The sequence below is a fragment of the Ornithodoros turicata genome, unplaced genomic scaffold (genome assembly GCF_037126465.1).
Source record: "Ornithodoros turicata isolate Travis unplaced genomic scaffold, ASM3712646v1 ctg00001245.1, whole genome shotgun sequence".
NCBI classification, from domain to species: domain Eukaryota; kingdom Metazoa; phylum Arthropoda; class Arachnida; order Ixodida; family Argasidae; genus Ornithodoros; species Ornithodoros turicata.
Window position 1 is genome coordinate 15,258 of NW_026999517.1, and position 23,987 is coordinate 39,244.

The 23,987-nt window shown below is 45.7% G+C and overlaps 1 protein-coding gene across 1 annotated transcript in view; it reads right to left on the reverse strand.

Annotated features, from left to right (window-relative positions):
- LOC135376712 (uncharacterized) overlaps positions 1–23,987 on the reverse strand; it is a 54,118-nt gene that overhangs the window by 3,449 nt on the left and 26,682 nt on the right. The window contains exons 4-8 of the mRNA XM_064609199.1: positions 23,047–23,109; positions 21,873–22,024; positions 21,547–21,587; positions 9,216–9,333; positions 264–335 (exon numbers count right to left, since the gene is read on the reverse strand). Of these exons, the coding sequence (XP_064465269.1) occupies positions 264–335; positions 9,216–9,333; positions 21,547–21,587; positions 21,873–22,024; positions 23,047–23,109 (446 nt within the window). The remainder of the gene's footprint in view (positions 1–263; positions 336–9,215; positions 9,334–21,546; positions 21,588–21,872; positions 22,025–23,046; positions 23,110–23,987) is intronic.

A 23,987-nucleotide genomic window follows, 5' to 3' on the forward strand; every position in this document is an offset into this window, starting at 1 on the left:
AACGTCTTATGAACATCCATAAGACGTGTAGTCGTGGATATTGTGCTCGTGTAATAGATATCCATTTTAATCCACTGGATATTCCATGGACGTACTATCAACATATAAAAACCATCCACACCGGAGTTCCTCAGCGATTTGTACCCTTCCAAAAAAGTAACCAGCGTCATCTGCCTGCTTAGAATCCGCTATCTTGGGATCGGCGGGCGGATACGCTACCGACTCATCCGCTGAGAGAAGCCATTATGAAAGGTGACCCTTACTTATATGCAGGGATGAGATGTTGGTAGCACTGATCAAGATGCGTGTCATTGCATTCACTCGTCTTCGCTATCCTGCAAAACGAGAGTCATATGGTCATGTGAGCTTATTGACTGCCTCTGAGACTTCGTGGCGCACATGTGGCAATCTCCAACTGTTGCAAGCGTACAATACTTCCACGTAGATTTAGAGCGCCTTGCTGAAGAAAATGACTTGAAAACAACGGCAATCGCGAAATGCTCAGCGAAGCGGAATATTTTTGTGCATTTGTTTTCTTCCTTCTCAAATATTTTCAAATTCTTCCTGCGCGCATGATACTGTGATGATGCGTCCACCTGTACGTTGACTTTTCTTTATTTTGTTCATTTCGGATCTTCGGAGCCCCGTCTTTCTTTCTTTTCCCAATGTGAGAGGAAGAAAGACCACACTGTCGCCTCTTGCGTCCCGGAAAAAATATTATCAGAAAACAGAAAATGCAACCCAAGGTAAGGGCAGTTCAGATAGAGTCACCCCATACACACGCTTTTGTTTTATTTCTTCAAGTTAAAGCTTATCTTCGATGCATGAGGCGGTACTGTGCTCCTCCACCCTCTCACACTGGGGGTGAAGAAAAGACGCGTCTCCGAAGATGCGCAATGAACAGAATCAAGAAAAAAAGGTGTTCCTCAACGAATTTTTCGCGGACTATCTACAGAACGGATTCTTTATCAAAATGGTAAGGATATCATGTCACCGTAAGGAAGATATGTTCTCTTTTTGGGACAGCTTCGCAGCTTTTTCAACGATTCTTAGGTAATTAGTCGTTTGACGGTTGAGCAACATATGGCCAAGAACGTCTGCCGGCCCAGAGAGAATAGTGAACGTAGCATGTCTATCGCATATAGTCTTCCCAGAGGCTCCCAAGATTGTTTATAGACGACCGCGAAACTTACGGGACGTACTGGTGAACTCAAAAGTCACGAGGGAACAAAAATAATTCCTTGGCTGCAGGCCTTGCAAGAAACCCCGCTGCAAAATTTGTCCCCTCATGTTGTCAGCACGGGATGTTACCAGCACCACCACAAACTTCAAATTCCATATCAATGGCAGTTTTGACTGTGGGACTCAAAACGTAATATACCTTCTACATTGCACCATATGCCAAGCTCAATACATTGGACAAACCTGCACATCATTCAGAATTCGCTTCAACTACCACAAGCCCCACACCAAAACAAAACCGGAACTCCCGCTGTCTAGGCATATGGCCCTTCCAGAACATGCGATTGAGAAACTCTCTATTGCCATATTACAATCGGGATTCAAGAGCGATAGGGATCGTGGAATGAAGGAATCATTTTTAATACATAAATTCAATCCGGCACTAAACGAACACCTGGGATCGCTGTCCACTGTGAAAAACATGGGGAAATAATAACGCCTACAACACAACAAGAAGCTACACCCGTTTACGCGACGCAAACGAGTCCTTTCCACACAAATGCGTCTTAGGGAAAGACCCCCCCTCAAAAAAAAAAAAAAAGAAAAACACCCACGTGCGAAACACACTCGACAGGACCCCGCACACAGAATTTATGACCTCCCTTCGGCAACCTCAACGCACTACGATTTCCCTTCCCCCACCACTGTCGAAGCACACGAAAGTGAGTGTTTTCTGTTTGACCAACTCATTATATCTTTTCACTTGAAAAAGAACGGTCCACCGTTCGAAACGTCGTGTCTGTGTAATTTCAAAATGAATTAAATGAAGTCATCTGAAAATATTCCTTTGGTGGTGCTCTGTGCGAACTTATTTCTTCTGTATATATATATATACAATGATAATATAAATACATTGACGTCTCGCCGAGACGCACTGTTGTGCCGACCCAAGATCGTGTCACTTCCCTACGCCAGGCTGACGAGCTCCAAGTAGAGCGAAACAGCTGTCCTTGGCTGGGAGTGCACGATCAAATTGTAAACATATGCTCAACGTGCATCTACAGAGCTTCGGCTATTTTTTTACTTTTTATATGTACTTGCTGGCTTGCACTGCGGCCTCCACAGGTGGCGTCGTCACCGTGGAACATTGACGTCTCGCCGAGACGCACTGTTGTGCCGACCCAAGATCGTGTCACTTCCCTACGCCAGGCTGACGAGCTCCAAGTAGAGCGAAACAGCTGTCCTTGGCTGGGAGTGCACGATCAAATTGTAAACATATGCTCAACGTGCAGCTACAGAGCTTCGGCTATTTTTTTACTTTTTATATGTACTTGCTGGCTTGCACTGCGGCCTCCACAGGTGGCGTCGTCACCGTGGAACATTGACGTCTCGCCGAGACGCACTGTTGTGCCGACCCAAGATCGTGTCACTTCCCTACGCCAGGCTGACGAGCTCCAAGTAGAGCGAAACAGCTGTCCTTGGCTGGGAGTGCACGATCAAATTGTAAACATATGCTCAACGTGCAGCTACAGAGCTTCGGCTATTTTTTTACTTTTTATATGTACTTGCTGGCTTGCACTGCGGCCTCCACAGGTGGCGTCGTCACCGTGGAACATTGACGTCTCGCCGAGACGCACTGTTGTGCCGACCCAAGATCGTGTCACTTCCCTACGCCAGGCTGACGAGCTCCAAGTAGAGCGAAACAGCTGTCCTTGGCTGGGAGTGCACGATCAAATTGTAAACATATGCTCAACGTGCAGCTACAGAGCTTCGGCTATTTTTTTACTTTTTATATGTACTTGCTGGCTTGCACTGCGGCCTCCACAGGTGGCGTCGTCACCGTGGAACATTGACGTCTCGCCGAGACGCACTGTTGTGCCGACCCAAGATCGTGTCACTTCCCTACGCCAGGCTGACGAGCTCCAAGTAGAGCGAAACAGCTGTCCTTGGCTGGGAGTGCACGATCAAATTGTAAACATATGCTCAACGTGCAGCTACAGAGCTTCGGCTATTTTTTTACTTTTTATATGTACTTGCTGGCTTGCACTGCGGCCTCCACAGGTGGCGTCGTCACCGTGGAACATTGACGTCTCGCCGAGACGCACTGTTGTGCCGACCCAAGATCGTGTCACTTCCCTACGCCAGGCTGACGAGCTCCAAGTAGAGCGAAACAGCTGTCCTTGACTGGGAGTGCACGATCAAATTGTAAACATATGCTCAACGTGCAGCTACAGAGCTTCGGCTATTTTTTTACTTTTTATATGTACTTGCTGGCTTGCACTGCGGCCTCCACAGGTGGCGTCGTCACCGTGGAACATTGACGTCTCGCCGAGACGCACTGTTGTGCCGACCCAAGATCGTGTCACTTCCCTACGCCAGGCTGACGAGGTCCAAGTAGAGCGAAACAGCTGTCCTTGGCTGGGAGTGCACGATCAAATTGTAAACATATGCTCAACGTGCAGCTACAGAGCTTCGGCTATTTTTTTACTTTTTATATATATATATATATACATATATATATAGATACTCATTGAACGATGCGACAGCACAAGAGCACACGTGTTTCGCCGTGTTTGCGGCTCGTCGGCCCTGGGTAGCTGCGCATTGTTCGGGATTGGCTTCGGCTTTTACCCCCTCTTTATAATTCACTGGCTTGCACTGTAGCATTGAGGAGTGCTCGGTCACCCTCCCAGCTGTATATCGCTCGCTGAGTGACCCCTGGTTTGCCAATCCCGAACGATGCGCAGCTACCCAGGGCCGACGAGCCGCAAACACGGCGAAACACGTGTCCTCTGGTGCTGTCGCATCGTTCAATGAGTATCTGTTTCTCTACGTGCAGCCATAGAAGCCATCTTAACTGTAAGTTTGAATTTCAAACACGTCTAGCCTCATTTACCTATTTTTTAATGGCTTCCCCCCCCTCTTTATAATTCACTGGCTTGCACTGTGGCATTGAGGAGTGCTCGGTCACCCTCCCAGGTGTATGTCGCTCGCTGAGTGACCCCTGGTTTGCCAATCCCGAACGATGCGCAGCTACCCAGGGCCGCGAGCCGCAAACACGGCGAAACACGTGTCCTCTGGTGCTGTCGCATCGTTCAATGAGTATCTGTTTCTCTACGTGCAGCCATATAAGCCATCTTAACTGTAAGTTTGAATTTCAAACACGTCTAGCCTCATTTACCTATTTTTTAATGGCTTTTCCCCCTCTTTATATATATATATATATATATATATATATATATATATATATATATATATATATATAGTGAAAAAAAATAGCATAGGCTCTTTGGCTGCACGTTGAACATATGTTTATAAGTCCCAAAGGTCGCCACACCAGCATTGGACAGCTGTTTCGGCCTTATTGGGCCTTCATCAGCAATGCGTAGGTGGGCGACGTTTGAGCGAGTGGCGTCGGAAGGTCACATGGAACGTGATGTCCTCCCGTCAGGGTGTGAAACTCACCTCTGAGTGCCCAGTGCGAAGCCAGTAACGTATTAAGTGAAAAAAAAAAATAGCATAGGCTCTTTGGCTGCCCGTTGAACATATGTTTATAAGTCCCAAACGTCGCCACACCAGCATTGGACAGCTGTTTCGGCCGTATTGGGCCTTCATCAGCAATGCGTAGGTGGGCGACGTTTGAGCGAGTGGCGTCGGAAGGTCACGTGGAACGTGATGTCCTCCCGTCAGGGTGAGAAACTCACCTCTGAGAGCCCAGTGCGAAGCCAGTAACGTATTAAGTGAAAAAAAAAATAGCATAGGCTCTTTGGCTGCACGTTGAACATATATATATATATATATATTTATAAGTAAGTTGAAATAAACGAATGCGGTTGACCACGAAAAATAAAGGTATTCAATAAAGATCAGAAGTGGAGACGGTGCTTCTACAGGACAAGGAATAAAAGGGGGACTTTATTAAAAACTAAGAGGGGGTATTCGACGTTTCGACAGCAGCGCTGTCTTCAACTGCTGACAGCGCAAGAGCATAGCATACGTGCCTTATCACAGACAACACACACATGTGTGTGTGTTGTCTGTGATAAGGCACATGATGTGAAAGCAAAATCACAAGGCTATCATCCGACAGCAGCAGTATATTGTGAGCTCCTTCGGCCCACTTTGCCCCTAGGGGAGCAACCATCAAAGTTTTTCTTTTTGCATCGCAGTCATACACAGCCAACCCTCCCCCTGCACCGGCAATCACCTCATGCATATAATACATGAATGTACACTTGAAAATATTTTGTGTTTCTGCCATTGTGTAACGTGAATTACAGATGATACTGACGTACTGACAATACGGAGTGCAAACGACTCCCCTGCTCACACCAGCGCGCCGACAAACATGTCGTACATACTTGTAGAATGAACAGTTGAAAATATTTCTTAATTATTTCATCTGCATTCTGCGACCCTTCATCAACTTCCCGACCACACCTGCGCGCCAAAACGCGAGCAGCTCATGTGTCCGTATAAGTGTGACAACACATTGGAACAAGTCATAGCCAACAATACATTTTCTACTTCGTATATCAGACACAATAAACTTTGTGTCTTTTGTCACCTTTTTTATCATTGGCTCACGGTTTTCCTATCATGATTCGCGCTAAGTTTACGTGTTCTCACAATAAAGTTGTTTGTTTGTTTATGTTTATACCACCAGCCTATTGTGGTGCAGCAGCTCTCTCGTCTCCGAGACGGACGCTTATTCCGCTGCCGAGGGGAGATCGTCGTTCCGTACATCCACGCCTCGTCACTCCCCTGGCTTCCTTCCAATGAACCGCTGACATCCCCCCCCCCCCGATATGCAGAGCAAAGTTGATTCAGCGCTCCGTATACCTCTCATCAAGATATATGCAAGTGAGGACATTATGCTTTCATATTCAGTAATTATCCTGCTCCTGGGCAGACTTCAGGGGAATGGTGCCAACATTCGTCTGGAAAGCCTAGCGGGAAGCTCTGGGAAAATCGCAGACAGCAGAATCACGATTCGAACACGTGTTACTTCCCAGTCTTTGCGCGGAAGGCGATCGTTCTAACCACTATGCCACGCGAGGGCTGTGGTCTCGCAGATGTTATATGGAAGAACGCCACATTCAGGGTTAGAGCGCATTCACACGTGCGTAAGAATGGATTGTAATTAATTTCAAGTTCTCGGTCGGTTAATTTTCTTTGACCTTATGTTGTCCTCGTCTCGATCCTTTTGTCCATAGTCATCTTCCATACTGCGTCCGCAGTGCTCTCCCCGGATATATCTGAATTCTCCCCATAATGGTCACACTACCGTAATTTCACGCGTATTAGCCGCGGCTTATGCGCGATTTTTTTTCTAACGGGCGCTCTGCGGCTTATCCACCGGTGCGGCTTATCTGATGACTATTTTTTCGTGGTATCTTCCCCATTTGCCGGTTTTAACGAAAGGGCCGACAGTTTCTCTGGAACAGCACCGCTCTGCCGATGCACGAACATTACATAGCAGGGGCGCGTCCCCATTTGAGTAGATTGACCTTCCTGGTGTCTTCTGGAAGACCACTGACCCAGCGATCCATGAAAAACACGCAACAAGGGAATCCGATCTTGGTAGACCACTAGCACTGAACCCCTTCTTGTACACCATGCCGACTCCCGAGTATGGACCACAGGGTTTATGGCCTTCTCTATGGTCTCCCTTGTCGCACAAATCAGTCGCGTCGTATTGCCCGCGGCTTATCTGCGGGTGCGGCTTATCTGCCAGAAAGTTTTCAAAAGGTTCCTAAAAACTGGTCCTGCCGCTTATCTGCGGTGCGGCTTATACGCGTGAAATTACGGTAATTGTAATGTTAACTCACTGCAGCACCTGAAACACTGCCTGGGCAACATAATCGTAATGCTCCGCCAACATTTAACTATTGGCATTGTGGTCATATTTAATTTGTGTATGAGCTGACGAGCCGCAAACACGGCGAAACACGTGTCCTCTGGTGCTGTCGCATCGTTCCATGAGTATCTGTTTCACTGCGTGCAGCCATAGAAGCCATCTTAATATGTAATTTTGAATTTCAAGTCTAGTGTCATCTACTTGTTTCTTTAATGGCTTTTTCTTTCTGCATTATATATATATATATATATATATATATATATATATATGTATATACACACACAGAGAGTGAGAGAGAAAGTTTACAATAAGCAGACCCGACAAAAAGTGGGGGAAGGTGCAGACTGAAAAACAGAAAAGACAACTGGAAAGTTGGGGGTCAACGCGGTGGGAGGGGAGGAATGCTTGCTTGCTGCTCCCCTCCCACCGCGTTGACCCCCAACATTCATGTAGTCATAAAGTTGTAGCTTTCCTGTTGTCTGTTCTTTTTGTCAATCTGTACCTCCCCCACACTTTTTGTCGGGTCTGCTTATTGTAAACTTTCTCGCTCTGTGTATGTATATATATATATATATATATATATCAAGTAAAAAATAGCCGAAGCTCTGTAGCTGCACGTTGAGCATATGTTTACAATTTGATCGTGCACTCCCAGCCAAGGACAGCTGTTTCGCTCTACTTGGAGCTCGTCAGCCTGGCGTAGGGAAGTGACACGATCTTGGGTCGGCACAACAGTGCGTCTCAGCGAGACGTCAATGTTCCACGGTGACGACGCCACCTGTGGAGGCCGCAGTGCAAGCCAGCAAGTACATATAAAAAGTAACAAAATAGCCGAAGCTCTGTAGCTGCACGTTGAGCATATGTTTAGAATTTGATCGTGCACTCCCAGCCAAGGACAGCTGTTTCGCTCTACTTGGAGCTCGTCAGCCTGGCGTAGGGAAGTGACACGATCTTGGGTCGGCACAACAGTGCGTCTCAGCGAGACGTCAATGTTCCACGGTGACGACGCCACCTGTGGAGGCCGCAGTGCAAGCCAGCAAGTACATATAAAAAGTAACAAAATAGCCGAAGCTCTGTAGCTGCACGTTGAGCATATGTTTAGAATTTGATCGTGCACTCCCAGCCAAGGACAGCTGTTTCGCTCTACTTGGAGCTCGTCAGCCTGGCGTAGGGAAGTGACACGATCTTGGGTCGGCACAACAGTGCATCTCGGCGAGACGTCAATGTTCCACGGTGACGACGCCACCTATGGAGGCCGCAGTGCAAGCCAGCAAGTACATATAAAAAGTAAAAAATAGCAGCTACAGAGCTTCGGCTATTTTTTTTACTTTTAAAACAAAAAGTTTTTTACAACGAAACATAACAACTTCTTTGTAACAAGTACAATGATGTATGTAACTACACAACACAGGCTGGCGTTGTGTTGTTACGTCGCGTCCTTGTCGTTGTGCTTATAAGGAAAGATGACTGCAGTGCGGGTATCCGAGCAAGTTTGTCCTTTTGTCCTGTACACAGTTCCGTGTCATCGCGGGTTGCGGGCAAGGTGCCGGTAGACTCGCACTGCCTCCGCGGATTACGGAGGTATACCCGCAGTACCAGCAGGCGCAGAACGAACACGTTGGATTTTGGTGTATGACCCGATTCATTCGAACATTTGGCCCAAAATACTTTACAAGACGTTCCACATCCAATTGATCATCTCAAAATAAAGTTGCTGTTATTGTTTGCCACATAGGGCTAACTTTGGCTATCTTTCGACACCAAGACTGGTATACTTCGCATCAGTAAGCTGGCAACCATGTCCGCAGTGGCAACAGCGTACGCGCTGGAAAAATGGCTCGCCAACGGAAGGACATTGTCCTGAATATCGATAAATCATTTCGTGCCGTCACGATCATGTGGCATAATTTATATATGAGTACGCATTGGGTTGCGGGTATATCGGCTGGTATGCGGATAGGCGTCGGGATGTTCGGGTACGGATGCGGGTTGTGCGGTTGCGGTACGTGTGCGGGTACGAATTTTCATGCCCGCACTCATCACTACCTATAAGGTCATGCTTCGTCGTCATGGACCCCATGGGCAAGCTTTTCTACGCATGTCGTCTTATGTGTATAGTGTGTACTTAGTGTATACTCCGTTGAATTTGCGTATTCCCGCATAAAAGACGTACCTGACCAGGGTGTTGGACCACATATATTGTGTAATAGCTACGTAGGAAAAGGGAGGGTCGTAGTAGATGTTGGGCAGCAAACGTCCTCCACAGGGTCCTGTTTCATCTTCGTACCTGACTGAAACAAGTCAGCACACTTAAACAATGAAGGACACAATTAAGATATCATGATACTCTATCGACCACAATAGAAGAATCACGTATTTCTGTACTAGAACGCCCCGGCAGAGACAGCCGTTGCAGTTCCGCCAGCAATTCACTTCGCTCGACACACCTTGCCTGACCCAGACAGACTCGGCAAGCTCTACACTCTAAATCCTGTGACGGATATGTGCCAGTTAAAAAAGCTCCCTCAGAAAGTGCAGCGGGTACACAGCCGTAACGGTAATCAAATAGCAAGCACAGCGAACCTCATCGCCAAATTTCAGCAGGTACAAAGCCGTCACGTCGGTATAAAACGGCTTTGTGCCCGCTGAATAATATGTGTGCCTCCTGAACCTCGTACTGGTGTGCTTATTGAATAATGCGTGTGCCAGCTGAATATGCGTGACTTCGATGGAGCGTACTACGTTGTCCCGCGCTCTGCCGGTGAGGAGTGACATGGCACAACGTATTCTCCCGCAGTACGTTCCTTCCCCCTTCCCGTCCGCTGTCTGCGTTGCAACCTCGCCTTTGAGAAGGATGACACCTTGCTTTTTAAGTACAGGTCTAATGTTTACTCAAGGTAAGTCAACCTAGCTGTGATGCATCGTGCGACACCTGCGTTTCACCCGTGTTTAACAATCGAAGTACATTCTTTTGCAGACGGTGGACGCATTGCAAATGGCGGCAGGAGAGGATCGGCTGCATCGGTGAAGCGACGATGTACATTACAAGCGAGGTTAATAGTATTATTTCGTTATAGGTGACGGTGGGACTGTATCGATTGCGAGGAGGTGAGTTACAAAATGGAATACTATACCAGCATTAACGTTGGAACAATACCAGCGTAATATTCACTTCGGTGTCTTTACAGGTTGTTTCCTGTCTCAACGGTCACACATACGCGTTCAAGATTGCAACTGCTTCTCACATGGAATTGGTGTCTGTTGCCACTTGTTGGACAATTGTTTCTCGGCCATTTCGTTTGAGGAACCGTCGTGTTCCATGTTCGAAGTTTCGAGGATTGTGTGTTCGGCATTTGGAGGACTGCCTGGTGCATCGGATCATCGGATGGGTTGTGTGTCCGTGCAACGTGTGCTCCATATGTGTGTGTTGGGATTAGTGAACCTTGTATGCTTTCCATTCGGCAAACGATTATGTACTGGATGCAATTTAAAGGTATGTGCAAGCCAATAAAATTTGGTGTTTCATGTTCGATGTGCTTGGAGCATTTTCTGCTTTTTCTTTTTTTGCGAAGCGTGGAGGTCATTTTTCTGTTAGGGAACTCGAGAGGCGCAATGTGTTTCGCGTATTAGTGGGTACAAGTAACCCTTCGATACGTCCGGTACACTGTGGCTCCTGGCGTCAGCAGGGATGTCGTACCGGTTGCTTCAGGGAGCCCATGGCACCCGCAGCTCTCGCAGGCACCGCGTGCCTCTTGAAGTCATCTGGCACATTTTTTAAAAAATGTGCCAGTTGATCACACGGCAGCTATCCGTCACTGGGTTTAGAGTGTAGGCAACATTTTTGCATTTCAAATTGAAATTAGGAACTGAACGAAATTGAAGATGGCCACTAGCACCTTCAAGTAACGGAGTAGTGTGAGAGGTCAGTGAAATAGTTTCTATCTGTATTTCATTCTTTCATTGTATTCTATTTGTATTAGGATGGAATTACTCCGAAACAGGAAGGCTGAGAGGAGATCTCAAACATTTCTCCCTCCCAAGGCCACCGCGTACAAGCAGTATACCCAAGCAGCTACTGCCTGCTCAGTGACATATATAAATGCTTTCAAACATGAGTAACCCGCACGCTTCTCTCCACCACGCATACGCCACATGACTACGTGGTCTTTTGCAGTCCGGGATGAGTTCTACGCTATGGAGGGACGTGACGTTTAAAATTTCCAGCCAATAAACAGACTTCATTATCAGCTGTGAGGCGAATTGGTCCGTTTGTTTCTGTAGAAGTGCATTTCGCCCTCCGTCGTTCTGAAATTCAGCGTCATGACATCTCTGACATCTCCGGCTCGACTAAGCAATACTAAGCGCCCAATGCCGAGGCGAACGTCAATAGTTGGGCTGGCGCGATTCCCACCCGGGTACCTCTCAGATACAACGTCACATGGGCAGCACACTAACCACTGAGCCACACGAGATGGTGACGCGATGCCGCGTGCTTCAATCCAAAGTACGTCAGCCCAGTCGTCCGAACCATTCGAAGGTGACCAAGACGACGACCCATCGCTTACCTGAGATTCGGGAACTGTAGCGCCGTATATTCATTCGCGCTTGCGGTGTTCTGCGTGCTAGAAAACGTGGTGCAAGTGTGATAGCTAAATTGAATGCATCTCTTTTCTAGTTTGATGTTTGAACCGTTTAGGGTTTGAATGTAATATCATTAACATTCATCTAGTCAATTTCCTTAAGTGAAGTAAAATCATTCGTGGAACCCTTGATTATAATGGCAGTTCGGTTTCCGAAAGAACAGATCGACTGAGCTGGCTGTTTTAGTACAGAAAGGAACCGTACTAATAAAACACTGAAAAGAAACTCATTACTTTCGGAACTTTTATTGATTTCAGCAAAGGATTTGATTCGTTTTCACACAGGATACTATTACTAAAACTGTCGCGTTGTGGAATCCGGGGCACGACACTTTCGCTGTCCTCGGCATATTTAGATAATAGGTATCAGAAGGTTGTCATTAATGGCTACTCTTCTGCACTGCAGCGCAAGGCAGCTTACTTGGTCCTTTGCTCTTTGGTGTTTATCATATCATATAGTTTATCATATATGCCGACGATGCGAGCATCTTTTTTCACGGTTCAGACCCTGACGGGATAGTCACACATGCAAATAAGGTACTGGAACGGGTAAAGTATTTGGCTGATCCTAACTGTTTGAACATTAACGCCAGTAGAACTAAGGCGGTTTTCTTCAACGCAAAAACAAGTTCAGCCCTCAGTAAATCTTGAAATAGATAACACAGTTGCCGACATAGTAGAAAATGCAAAACTCTCGGTGTAACTTTTTCTTCTACACTACTACTTTCTTGGTCATTAATGACGTGCATTCCAAGGCATCGCGATTCTTTGGTTTTCTGTATAGATATCGTAAGCATCTAACCAAACGAGTTATGCTACTTTAAAACTCATTATTGTACTCACATTTTAACTACTGCCTCTTGGTATGGGAACAACGAAAATGTCCAACCTACATAGGTTGCTTGTGTTGCAAAATAAATTCCCCCGAACTTTGGATTGTCCACCATATAACCACACCATAACTGGTTTGTTTGAACGGTACTCGCTGATTATTGTTAATAACCCGTATCGATATAAACTTTTGTGTTATTACCGTACTGCTCATAAAACGTCCTTAGATAATATCTTATCACTAATTGACCTCAAAGAGCATAGTTATTCTTATAACAATCGCGCCAAGAGCTTTCGGCATATCCCCCGATGTAGAATCAGATATGGTGAACAGAGTGTTCATATATATTGCCATGCATCTTGAACGAGCCCCCTATTGATTCATTTTGACAGTGTCAAAGAAAGATATTCATATTGCATGCATTTATAGTTTACCTTCCACGGATGCTTTTCGTCTCGCTTAACCAATGTCATTTTGTACGGGAGCTGTGAACCCGTCAAGTCGTTACTGCGACTTTTTTTTTCAAGGCTCCAACCACGACTTAAAGTGGGAATAAAATTCATTCATTCATAATTGGTTAGGAAAGCCCCAAGTCAAAATGACGTCAAGTGAGATCACAGGGTGGAGCTAAAAAGCGACAGAGTGCATTGAATATGTCATCCACATCCAAGCGTCTTTCGGATTTCAGCGATAATAAGTACAACGAGCTTTCACTGCATAAGTTGCGCTGATATAATGCAGAGAAATGCGCACCTTGTTTTACTGCCCCTTTAAAGCCGCATGGAAAGTGGGGAGGAAAAGTTCTGTTTGACCGCGTTGAAATACCCAAAGACATTGCGTCCTATGCGAAAATTTGATTCCCCCGCTCGTGCGAACCTCTCCGCTTAGTTTGCGCCACAGAGGCGCGAGACGTGACTGCAGTTCCTTTTCCTACGTTCGGCCTTTGACCAGTAAAGGCGTTCTCTCCCCCTTACAGACTCGTCCCTTCAATCGATTATATCATGTTCCCAAAAGCAAGATGCATAAAAGCTTCTACGTGCCTTATCATCAACCAGAGCGCCGGTGACGCCGCGTCAACTGGAGTCCGCGGCGACATGGGCGGGTTTGGAAATCCGCCGCTGAGCATCCCAAATGGTCTGACCGTCCATAGACCACAATATGCGATGTGGCTTCGACCCCTTTTCAACAACCGTTCAAATTAGTTACAAACAACGTGTGAGCCTATACAGTTTGAGCATCAGCGCCAATTTCGGAATTTCAGTATTGGGCGGACCACCTCGGTAGCTCAGAGGCTAACGTGTTGACTGGCTGAGCCCAAGATCTGGTTCAAACCCGGCCGAGTGGGGAGGAATGTGGGGGAGGGAACATTGCAGTAGTAATTATACAACCCAAGTTTTACACAGAAAATCCATGGCAAGTATTAGACTTTTTACTTTCAATTATTTTAAAATTACTTAAAATATTTTTTAACTTAAATTTTTAAAATTTTTAAATTGTGCAAAATCTAACTCAATGCAATACTTTTTGGATGTGGATTTTATATGTAAAACTTGGGTTGTAGAAAAAAAAAACTAGATAGAAAGGAAGCAGACAGTGGGAAAGAAGTTATTTGAAAATCAACGACGCCATCTTGAAGAAATCACGCCGGTGCGGGCGACTGGGGCACGACGGTTGCAGAGGCATCACACCAGATGGTGCCAGCATCGTAGCTCTCTGCGAGAAAGACAGATAACAACACAGTACTAGCGGCAAGTTAAAATGGCAGCACTGCTCAACAAGTCTAGGCATGCAAGAGAAAAGGCCTAACCACAGCGTCACCACACAACACTACACTAAACAAGTCTAAACATGTGCGTACGGCGAGAAAAGGCTTAACACGAGCACGGTAAAACAACGCGCAAACGTCGGTAAATCACTCACCTTTTCCCCCTGCGGCGACGGTGCGACTGCTCCATCCGAGAGCCACTCAGAAACTGAGAGGGCGCGGGGACTGGGTGTTAACTAAACTGGGTGTTAACTTAACTGGTGGTTAATTAACTGGCCAATTGGGTGTTAAAAATGACTTCTGTGCTGCCTTAGGAGATAAAACAGTGCGCCCGAACCGCGCCCCACGCGAGCCGCGTGCGGGCCCGTTCTCGCGCCCGAGTGAGGCACTGTTTTATCACTTAAACAGCAACAGAGCTGACATTGTAGTACCCTCGCGATAAATATTTTATTCCGGCGACAGCAGAATGTATTCAAAAAGGCTTCGTGTGTGTGTGTGTGTGTGTGTGTGTGTGTGTGTAAGGCCAGTCCAAGGCGCGTTGATGGGAGCCCACTGCTCTGTTGGGTACCCAAACTTGCAGCCAGCGATGGTGAATGATTATTTGATTTTATTTTATTTGGAGTTGTTGGCTCACCTATTTAGTGAAAGCCTATGAACACATGTTAAGTGGTTTAGTTTAAAAATGATGAGAGCTACAGTGTGTAGCGAATGATGTTCACATTTACACGTTCTACCCTATAGTATTGTTGCAAAATATATGAGTGCAAGGAAATGAAAGGAAAACGAAGTGAATTCACTCCTGTATAATGATCGCTGCGCAGAAGCACGGCACCGTTTTCTTCGTGGATGTATAGCGAACATGCATTCCTTTCTTTTTTTTTGGTCGCGCCGGCCGAGTGACGATATCTATTACACCTGGAACGAAGACCTATTGTTTTGCGTTCACATATATATATGTGCCTTCTTTTGACGATGGTAGGATAATTATTGATAGGATTGATGATAGGATAATTATTAGGACCTGAGGAATAATATGGATTTATGTGCTTGTGAAAATGGACTGTTTGTGAGTGTGAAAATGTGAGTGTGTGTCTGTGTGTGTGTGTGCGCGCGCTCGCGCGCGCTGGGACCCCACTTGACAAGTAAGTGCTATCTGTTTGCCTTTTCGTGTGACACGAGTGATACATTTATGTACTATTGCGTGTAATAGTTGTTTAAAAAATAAGGGCAGTCGCGTTTGCATTGCTATCTGTATGATAGGACGAGCGTTTTTAATGGAATTGCCTCGCGAACCTGGTGAAGTCTTTGTTTTGGGCAGGGTATTTTATGAATGCCCGACGCCGGTCCTGTTGTTGTTTGTTTGTTAGTATGTATCTGTCTATGACTGACTTTATGGTATTAAGCTGTCGGAGTAGAAGCGACTTTTCCTGCTCGCTTAAGATAAATTGTGTGTCCTTTTTCTGTGCTTTCTTCACGCAGGGACAATGCAAATGAGTATTTAGCATCATGCAATAATTATCTGATAGCAGAAATGAATGTCTTTGTCACAGTTTATTAGCGTGTGCCTCGTTATTTTATTTTGTTCTCTTTTCTCTAGCTATGCGAGCAAAAGTGCGTGTAATTTTTTGCTGCTCTTTTCTTATTTTCTCTACGTTTACGCAGAAGAGAGCCTCCTGGTAAAAGCTGAATATTGTTCTATCAGTGGAAGTGGGGTTGTTTGTTTGATTTTGTTGGGTGTTCGATATCTTGATGAAGTAAGCAGTGCTTAATTTTGCAGTCATAGTTTTTTGAGCAGAAATGCTGGTATCTGAGCACGGAGTAAAAATTCCTATATTTCTCTGCTCCCTAAGAATATTTGTGCGTCGTTTTCCAAGCAGACCGCGTTTAGTTTACGCGAAATAGAAAAATGAAGTTGCGTATGCTCTATGATTTTCGGTCGCAGGCTTAAGCCCTTTTCCCGATGAGCAGTATTTTGTATGCGATGTCGCATGTCTGGACTTGTTCAGTAGTGTTGCAATATTTAATCTTCACTAATATCTTTTTGCTGTCATGTTGTGCTAGCCGCGTAGCAATAAGCGGTGGTTCTCCGAATATTCCTGAGCAGTTCGACCTAAGCTTTTTCCCTGCTCACTTAAGGAAATTTGTGTATCCCTGTCCTGTGCTTCCTTTACACAAGGGTAATGCGACTGAGTATGTGGCATTATGCAAGAATTATCTGGTGGCAGAAATGGGTGTCTCTTTCTCAGTTTAATAGCGTGCGCTACGGTTTCTTGCAGTTACAGCTATTGGGGCACAAATGCGTGTAATTTTTCGCGGTTTTTTTCTTCTTTCACTGCTTTTACTCAGAATGTAGGTGAGGGGAAAAAGTCAGCATCTAGGTAGAGCAGGAGAAAGCCGCTCGGCAGAGGAGAGTTCATGAGAATGAAATTTGTTTTTTGTTATATGTTGTTGAGTGTCAGAACTCACTTTGCTTGATATGTTGATGGAGTAAGCTGTATGCAGTTATAAGTATTTGCGCAGAAATGCTGGTATGTGAGCGTGGAGGAGAAATTCCAATAAAGCACCTCTCCTTGTGCATTCCTGAGCTGCTGTGTGCGCGCGCGTGCTTTTTTTCCTGGTTTACGACGTCATCGTGGCATGTTGGGGCTTGTTTAGCAGTGTTGCAATTTTACCTGCCGCTATTATCTTGTTATATTGTGTTAGCCGCTTAGCGATGTCCGGCGACTCTGCTATTATTCCTGAGCACTCCGTCTTAAGCCTTTTCCCTTCCTGCTTAAAGGAATTTGTGTGCCCTCGTCCTGTGCTTTCTTTACGAAGGGACAATGAGGTGTACCCAACTAGTCACAGACGTGTTAATGGCTTACCACACTATCTACGCCGCAGGCCACAGGCTAGTTCTCCAGTGGGTTCCAGCCCATTGTGGTGTCGTGGGGAACGAGCAGGCCGACAGCGCCGCAGAAACAGCACTCTCGTATCGGAAGCGGACCCGTATTGCTCTGCTCAGAGGAGACCGCCGTTCAATTCTGCGACGTCTAGTGACACCCCTGGCTTCCCGCCAACGGACAAACGACATTCTTCCCCCCTCTATGTTGAACAGAGTTGATCCCACGCTCGCTTTCCGCATGCCACGAAACACATCTCGTCAGGAGGCTGCATTAATCCACCGCATGCGCCTCGATGTGGCCTTTACAGCTCAGTGGCGTTACCGCTTGAGACAAATTGATTCTCCCACCTGCTGCCACTGTGGTGCTCTTGAGGATCTGGAGCACATTCTTCTTCATTGCCCTCACTACGAACCTTCCCGAACCACACTCTCCGAGTCTCTTCGTCAGCTGGACTCTCGCCCTTTCTCCCTACCGAAATTGCTTGGTCCCTGGCCCAATCCAGCCCAGCAACGCTCTGCGCTCAAAGCTCTTCTGACATTTCTGGACACCATCGGACTTCGATCGTTATTGTGAAGGGGCTTGTTATTTTATTCCCCCCATTCCACCCAGCAATGGGGTAGAGTATCGCCTGTTGCGATGAAACTCCCCACTGTCCAAGGCCGAAAATAAAGTTGTTGTTGTTGTTATGCAAGAATTATCTGATACCAGACATGAGTGTCTTTCTCTTAGTTTATTAGCATATGCTTCAGTTTTTGAAGCCACGCACAAGTGTGCGCAATTTTTGCTGCTCTTTCCTCAAATCACTGCTTTTGCGCAGAAGAAAGTCGCATGGTAAAGCTCAGTAGTGCGTTTCTCTGCTTGTTTGTTGGATGTTGTTAAGAGCTCGGTATGTTGAAGTAGTAAGCTGTTATAGGTATTCGTGTAGAAACGCTTGCATCTGAGCGCAGGATAGGAATTCCTGAAGCACGGCACCCTCAGTGTAAATTAATTATTTTGGATGTGAGTCTGTTTCACTGCATGACAAGGCTGAAATGGGAAGAGAGAAAAAAATTGGAGTGCTTCATTAATAGCGATGCAACTAATAGGTCAATTATAGTTTCCATAGAAAGTAAAATTTTAATAGGCTCCTAAAATTATAGTTTTGTCTTGTAGTTTTGTAGTTTTTCTAAACTGCAATGAAATGATCATTAATATGGTGGGAATGCAATCATGTTCCCGTAAAGGCGTTGTGTCTAGTCCTCCGTCGAAGGCGAATAGGACTTTGCCCCCGGCTTTCGCGCCTTTTTGCTCGCAGGTGTAGCCTCAGACAACGAATGTATGACCATAGAAAAGGTCACGTATTACACAAACCTGGTGATGATGTTGAGTGGTCTCACTTATTATTTTAAAAGGGCAGTGGTAGTTTACTGGTGTTGTGATTCTAATGGCCATGATGAGCCTTTGGGGGTGAAAATCGCTAATATGCATGGTGGTGTTTTTTTTTGTTGAATTTTGTTGTGAAAGTGAACGTTATTAACAGTCGGACAAAGGAAATAACCTTGCGATTCAATAAATAGTAGGAGTGTTTGTATTTGCCGCTGTCTTCTTCAGGCAGGATGTGATGATGTCATGCAGTCTGTAGCAATGCATTGACCGTTACTGGAAAAAAAAGTGTAGCAATCGAAAAATGGTGTGTGTTGTCCTGGACGGATTTATGATGAGCACTGTTTTTGAAATAGAGGAGTGCGTGTGCTTAGAAATACTTTGATGCTGGTTTTCTTCTTTGTTCAAGTGTTTCTTTTTGCTTTTTTCCCCCTTGTTGTCTGACAAACATGCGCTGACCTGTCCTGACCTGTTCTGTCATGTTTTCCTTCTACATGTAGGTTTTTTGACAACGAACATTCTTGACGATGTCGAAAGTGCTGTCTTGAATGGGAGTAGTGCTATCCTAAATAATTTTGCGATTCATTTAGTTCAGAGAGTAACCAGACGGGGGAAGGTGCATGGCTCTATCCAGTCGAGGAACAACGTGACATTATTCAGTTAGCTGCCTGGCTCTCGGAAAGGATGGACATGTCTCGATTCGCTCATTGTATGTAGCCATTGAAGGTGTTAGGATATTTTGTTCTTTTGCAAGTCTAATTTAGTAAGACTTTGGTAATGAAATGCTTAATTCCTACGATCACCTCTCATGTATGGTGTTTTTCTGCGATAGATCCCAATGCAATCATTATAGTAGAATAAAGGAAATTGGGATAGTGATTCAATAAATAACAGGTCCCCTGTCTAGAGCGTACGCGTCCTCGAGCCACGCAGCTGCATGGTGACGTAATACCGCAGCACTATTGTTTCACGTGGACCTCGTTCAGAGGAGCATTAGTGAAAAAAAAAAAAACAGTGTAGGCCTGATACAATAGGATGACGTCACGACCAATCAGCACAGCCTGCAGGGGGTGCAGGGATACACTCTTGGACACTGACGGGTGTGGACGCATTAATTCTGTTCCTAGCAATAAGTTGGCCGTTAGTGGAAGGGCGTAGCTTCGGTGGGGTTCTGTCTGCTTCTGATGGGGTGCGGATGTGTTGTTCGTCACTGCTGAATCGTGGATTTTGTGTCGAACGGATTTACAATGAGGGAATGTAGTGTACGTGTCCGATGGTGGTGAGTGTTCACTCTGTTCAAGTGTTTTTCTGTGTTTGCTTTCCTCTGTTGCCCGGCAGTTGTGCGATTTGTCCTGACATGCCCCGACATGCATGATTTCCTTTGTTGACGCTTTGTATTTTTCTTTTTTGACAAGGAACATTCTAGTCTTGACGATGTCGATAGTGCTAGGCTGAATGGGAATAGTGCAATTCTTAATAATTTTGCGATTAAATTAGTTCAGAAATCAACCGCAATAGGGACAGATGCATGACTTTATAGAGGAGAAAAAGCATTACGATTCAGTTCCGTGCCTGGCTGTCGGATGGAGTAGACGCATAGTTCTGCGCTCCTTGTTACCCGTACTCTGTGTTGATTTGTTGAGTGTCTAGTCCTCTTATTAGCCATTGATGGAGTTACGTTTTAGGATATTTTGTTCTTTTGCGAGTAAGACTTTGGAATTCCTACAATCACCTCTTATGTATTGTGTTTTTCTGCAACAGTTCCCTATGCAATCGTTATAGTAGAATAAAGGAAATAATCTTGGGCTAGTGATTCAATAAATAACAGGTCCCGTCTAGAACGTACGCGTCCTTGAGCCACGCAGCTGCGTGATGGCGTAATACCGCGACACTGTTGTTTCAGGTGGACCTTGTCCAGAATAGTATCAGTGGAAAAAAACAGTGTAGCCCTGAGACAATAGGATGACGTCACGACCAATGAGCAACGCAAGAAGAGGGCGCAGGAATGCTCTTCGCTCTTAGCCTCTCGCAGGTGGTCGCCGCGGAGGGCGCTAAGATCGCGCGCGTATGCGTAGCTGCCGCGGCGCGGCGTCCCAGTCAGTTGCTCGCTGGCTGTCGCGGAGAGGAGACGTTCGCTCGGTTGCTCCGCAGTCGCCGCGCCCGCTCAGTTTCTGCCTGGCTCTCGGATGGAGCAGTCGCACCATCACCGCAGGGGAAAAAGGTGAGTGATTTACCGATGTTTGCGCGTTCTTTTACCGTGCTCGTGTTAAGGCTTTTCTCGCCTTACGCGCATGTTTAGACTTGTTTAGCTGTTTACAGTCGTGTGGCTAGTGGTTCCCGCCTTGCGTTAGCCGCGTAGTGTTGTGCGGTGACGCTGTGGTTAGGCCTTTTCTCTCGCATGCCTAGACTTGCTGAGCAGTGCTGCCATTTTTACGTGCCGCTAGTACTTTGTTGTTTCGTCTTTCTCGCATAGAGCGACGATGCTGGCACCATCTGGTGTGACGCCTTGCAACTAGGTGGCTACCTGCCTCTGCAACCGTCATGGCCCAGTCGCCCGCACTGGCGTGGTTTCTTCAAGATGGCGTCGTTGATTTTCAAATAAATTATTTCCCACTGTCTGCTTCCTTTCTATCTAGTTTTTTTCTACAACCCGAGTTTTACATAGAAAATCCACGTCAAGTATTGCATTGAGTTAGATTTTGCACAATTTAAAAATATTAAAAATTTTAAATTTAAAATAATTTAAAGTAAAAAGTGCAAAACTTGCCGCGGATTTCCTGTTTAAAACTTGGGTTGTATAATTAATTGTTGTATAGTTAATTGGTTGTAATAATTATTAGTTCTCACTGCCTATAGCACCATGCGTCGGAGGTTTCAAAGGAACCCCGGATGGTCGAAGTTATCCGCAGCCCTACACTGCGGGACGCCCAATATGTCGCCGTATTATAGGCCGCCAAACCCTACATGTAACATAATTGGCCCAATGTTGTCCCTGCTATATCCCTGCCTTGTATACTTACCCAAAATATTCTCCTGAGAACCTTCCGTGCTGAGGAGCCTTCTGAAAACGACACACGTTAAGTTTCGATGGAGCCATTTTGATGACCATTAGCTGACTTTCGCACTGACGGTCGGAACGATAGCAGCACACGAGCTGAATATATAAACAGAACTATAGCTTTGGTGAAAACCTAGATAGTAGACACGTTGAACAATGGGCAACTGTTTATGCTAAAAACACATTCTCTTGCATTCGGCGTGAAACGACTTGCATTGAATTTTCTTGTAAGGGGTCTGCGATCTAGGAGAGACATCTTGCGTCGTGTGTTATTCCCTCGACACTCACCTCGTGAATACGTAGACGATGTCGGACTCGTTGACCCCAGGGTATTCAACTATTCTTCCCTTAAGTCTCTCAGAGGTTCTCTCTGCGTCAATTGACTGAAACTGTCTCCCAGGAATTTCCACGAGGTGGTTTCTTTCCTGTTCCTCATTCAGCTGGAAATACACACGGTTAACAAAGTCATGCATGTGTCCCTATGTCATGAAATTCCGTTGCTTTCAATATTTATCATCATCAGTGCCGCCAGTGTGGTCGCTCCGTGACTTAGGCTCAGATTTTTTAATGGGACTGTCCTTCCGCTGCTTTCGTTTTTTTTCCTGAGGAACCCACAAAGCTACTCTCGACAGAAGGTAGTCTTCTTTACCTAGTTGAACTCGGCATCAGTTTTTCTGAACTGCTTCCAGCAGTGAGTCTGATTGCAAGAGTACAGAGCATAACTTTACTAACCGCGGCTTAAAGACAAGCCATCGTCCTATATTTTGAACCTAAAAATGTTTAGAATTGCACTACATGGTTTGAGAATGGACGATTGCAAGAAATCAGAGTGCTGAATGAAGCACGCGTTGCGCCATGGGAGCTTATTGAACTGAGAAAGACAGAATTGCCGATTGTGTTTCATTTTCGATGACTTTGACACGTGTTAACTTTCACGTAGTAAGGATACCCAAGCTATATCCACTCGGTGTATGCTGTCAAATGTAGCAACATGAACACTAATACGCCATAACAGATGAGGCAGTGGTCCTGCTTGAGCCAATAATGACCTACAAGGCCCTGCTGTAAAACAAGAAAACCGATAGCGTGTCGACGGAAGGCGAGACTTGAAACGAAATGTAGCTCATCAGAAACATTTGTAAATGCGGCCCTGTAGTGTCTGCGAAAGTAATACCAAAGGGGAAGGACTGTCTGAAACTGGGTGGGTTCTCTGTCGGAGCGAAACACGGGTCGGAAACGAAAGTAGCCTTATTTTTGCCCATTAATGATGTACTGAATTTGAAACACAGAACACTGCGATATCAACGTCCCTTGCAAACATGTTCCAATAATTTGTTGCTGCTATGAAATTGCCTTGCCCTCAACCTGGTTTCATGACAGGACCTTGGCTCAGTGGTTGCCCTCTGTATGAATAGGCCCACTAATGCTAATGCATGTCTGGAAGCCGAGTATAAAATCGTACCACATAGGTGTCGTATACTTTCATCTTCAGCTTGATGTTATTTTCTGCAAAGGCTGCATTGATCTGGAACATAGGAAGAGAGATAGACAGTGTCCGTTAATTCGTATATTATGCAGTGTTTTTGCCATACCCGTCGAATTTTGTCATACGCGTCGAAATTCGTAGATTCGAGCTTCGTAGATTACATAGCGGTAAAAATTACAGAAAAGAATTACCTTCGTCCAAGAATAAGTTCCAACAACATCGTATAGTGTGGCTAATGGCGAGTTCCACGCAGAGCGAAAATCATTTTTCCAACCATTTGGTGGGGTTTAAGCAGTGTTGTACAGCTTGGGGAAAAGAGTGCACGGGACAGCACCGTGCCGCATGTCTACATTGCAGTGACATCAAAACAGGAAACAAGGGCGGACACACATACTGATACATGAATAGAATAGTCAGTCACCCGTTTTTGACTGGGAGGTGTTGGGGTCGAATCCTACCGCCAACTGTTCTGTCTGAGGTTTTCCCGGGGTTTTCCTGAGACTTTCCAGTTCCCCCTGAAGTCGGCCCAGCACGCATAGTAACTCCCCTGCCCCCAACTTCTTTATGCTATTCCCTGTTCACCGGTCCACATCTGTACGCCGCTCATAGCCACAGTTGCTTCGCGGCGCTAACACGGAACAACAAAAAAGTTTCATATTCGACCTCTTCCTGGTATAATGCAGACGACCTCTGCGATGAAGACATGCGCCAGTGCCGTGCATGTCAACTATTGTCTCAAGCTGTACATGGCAGTACCGGACATGGACATATACAGTGGTGGCTCTGTGTTCAGTTTGTGAGTAGAGATCTCGCAACGTTGCAACATTTTCCGCTGCAAATATGGGTAGCTGTGGGCTCTCTCAGCGACTTTCTGCAAAGCACATAACTGAAGAACAGCAATGAAGCTTCCTTTTGAA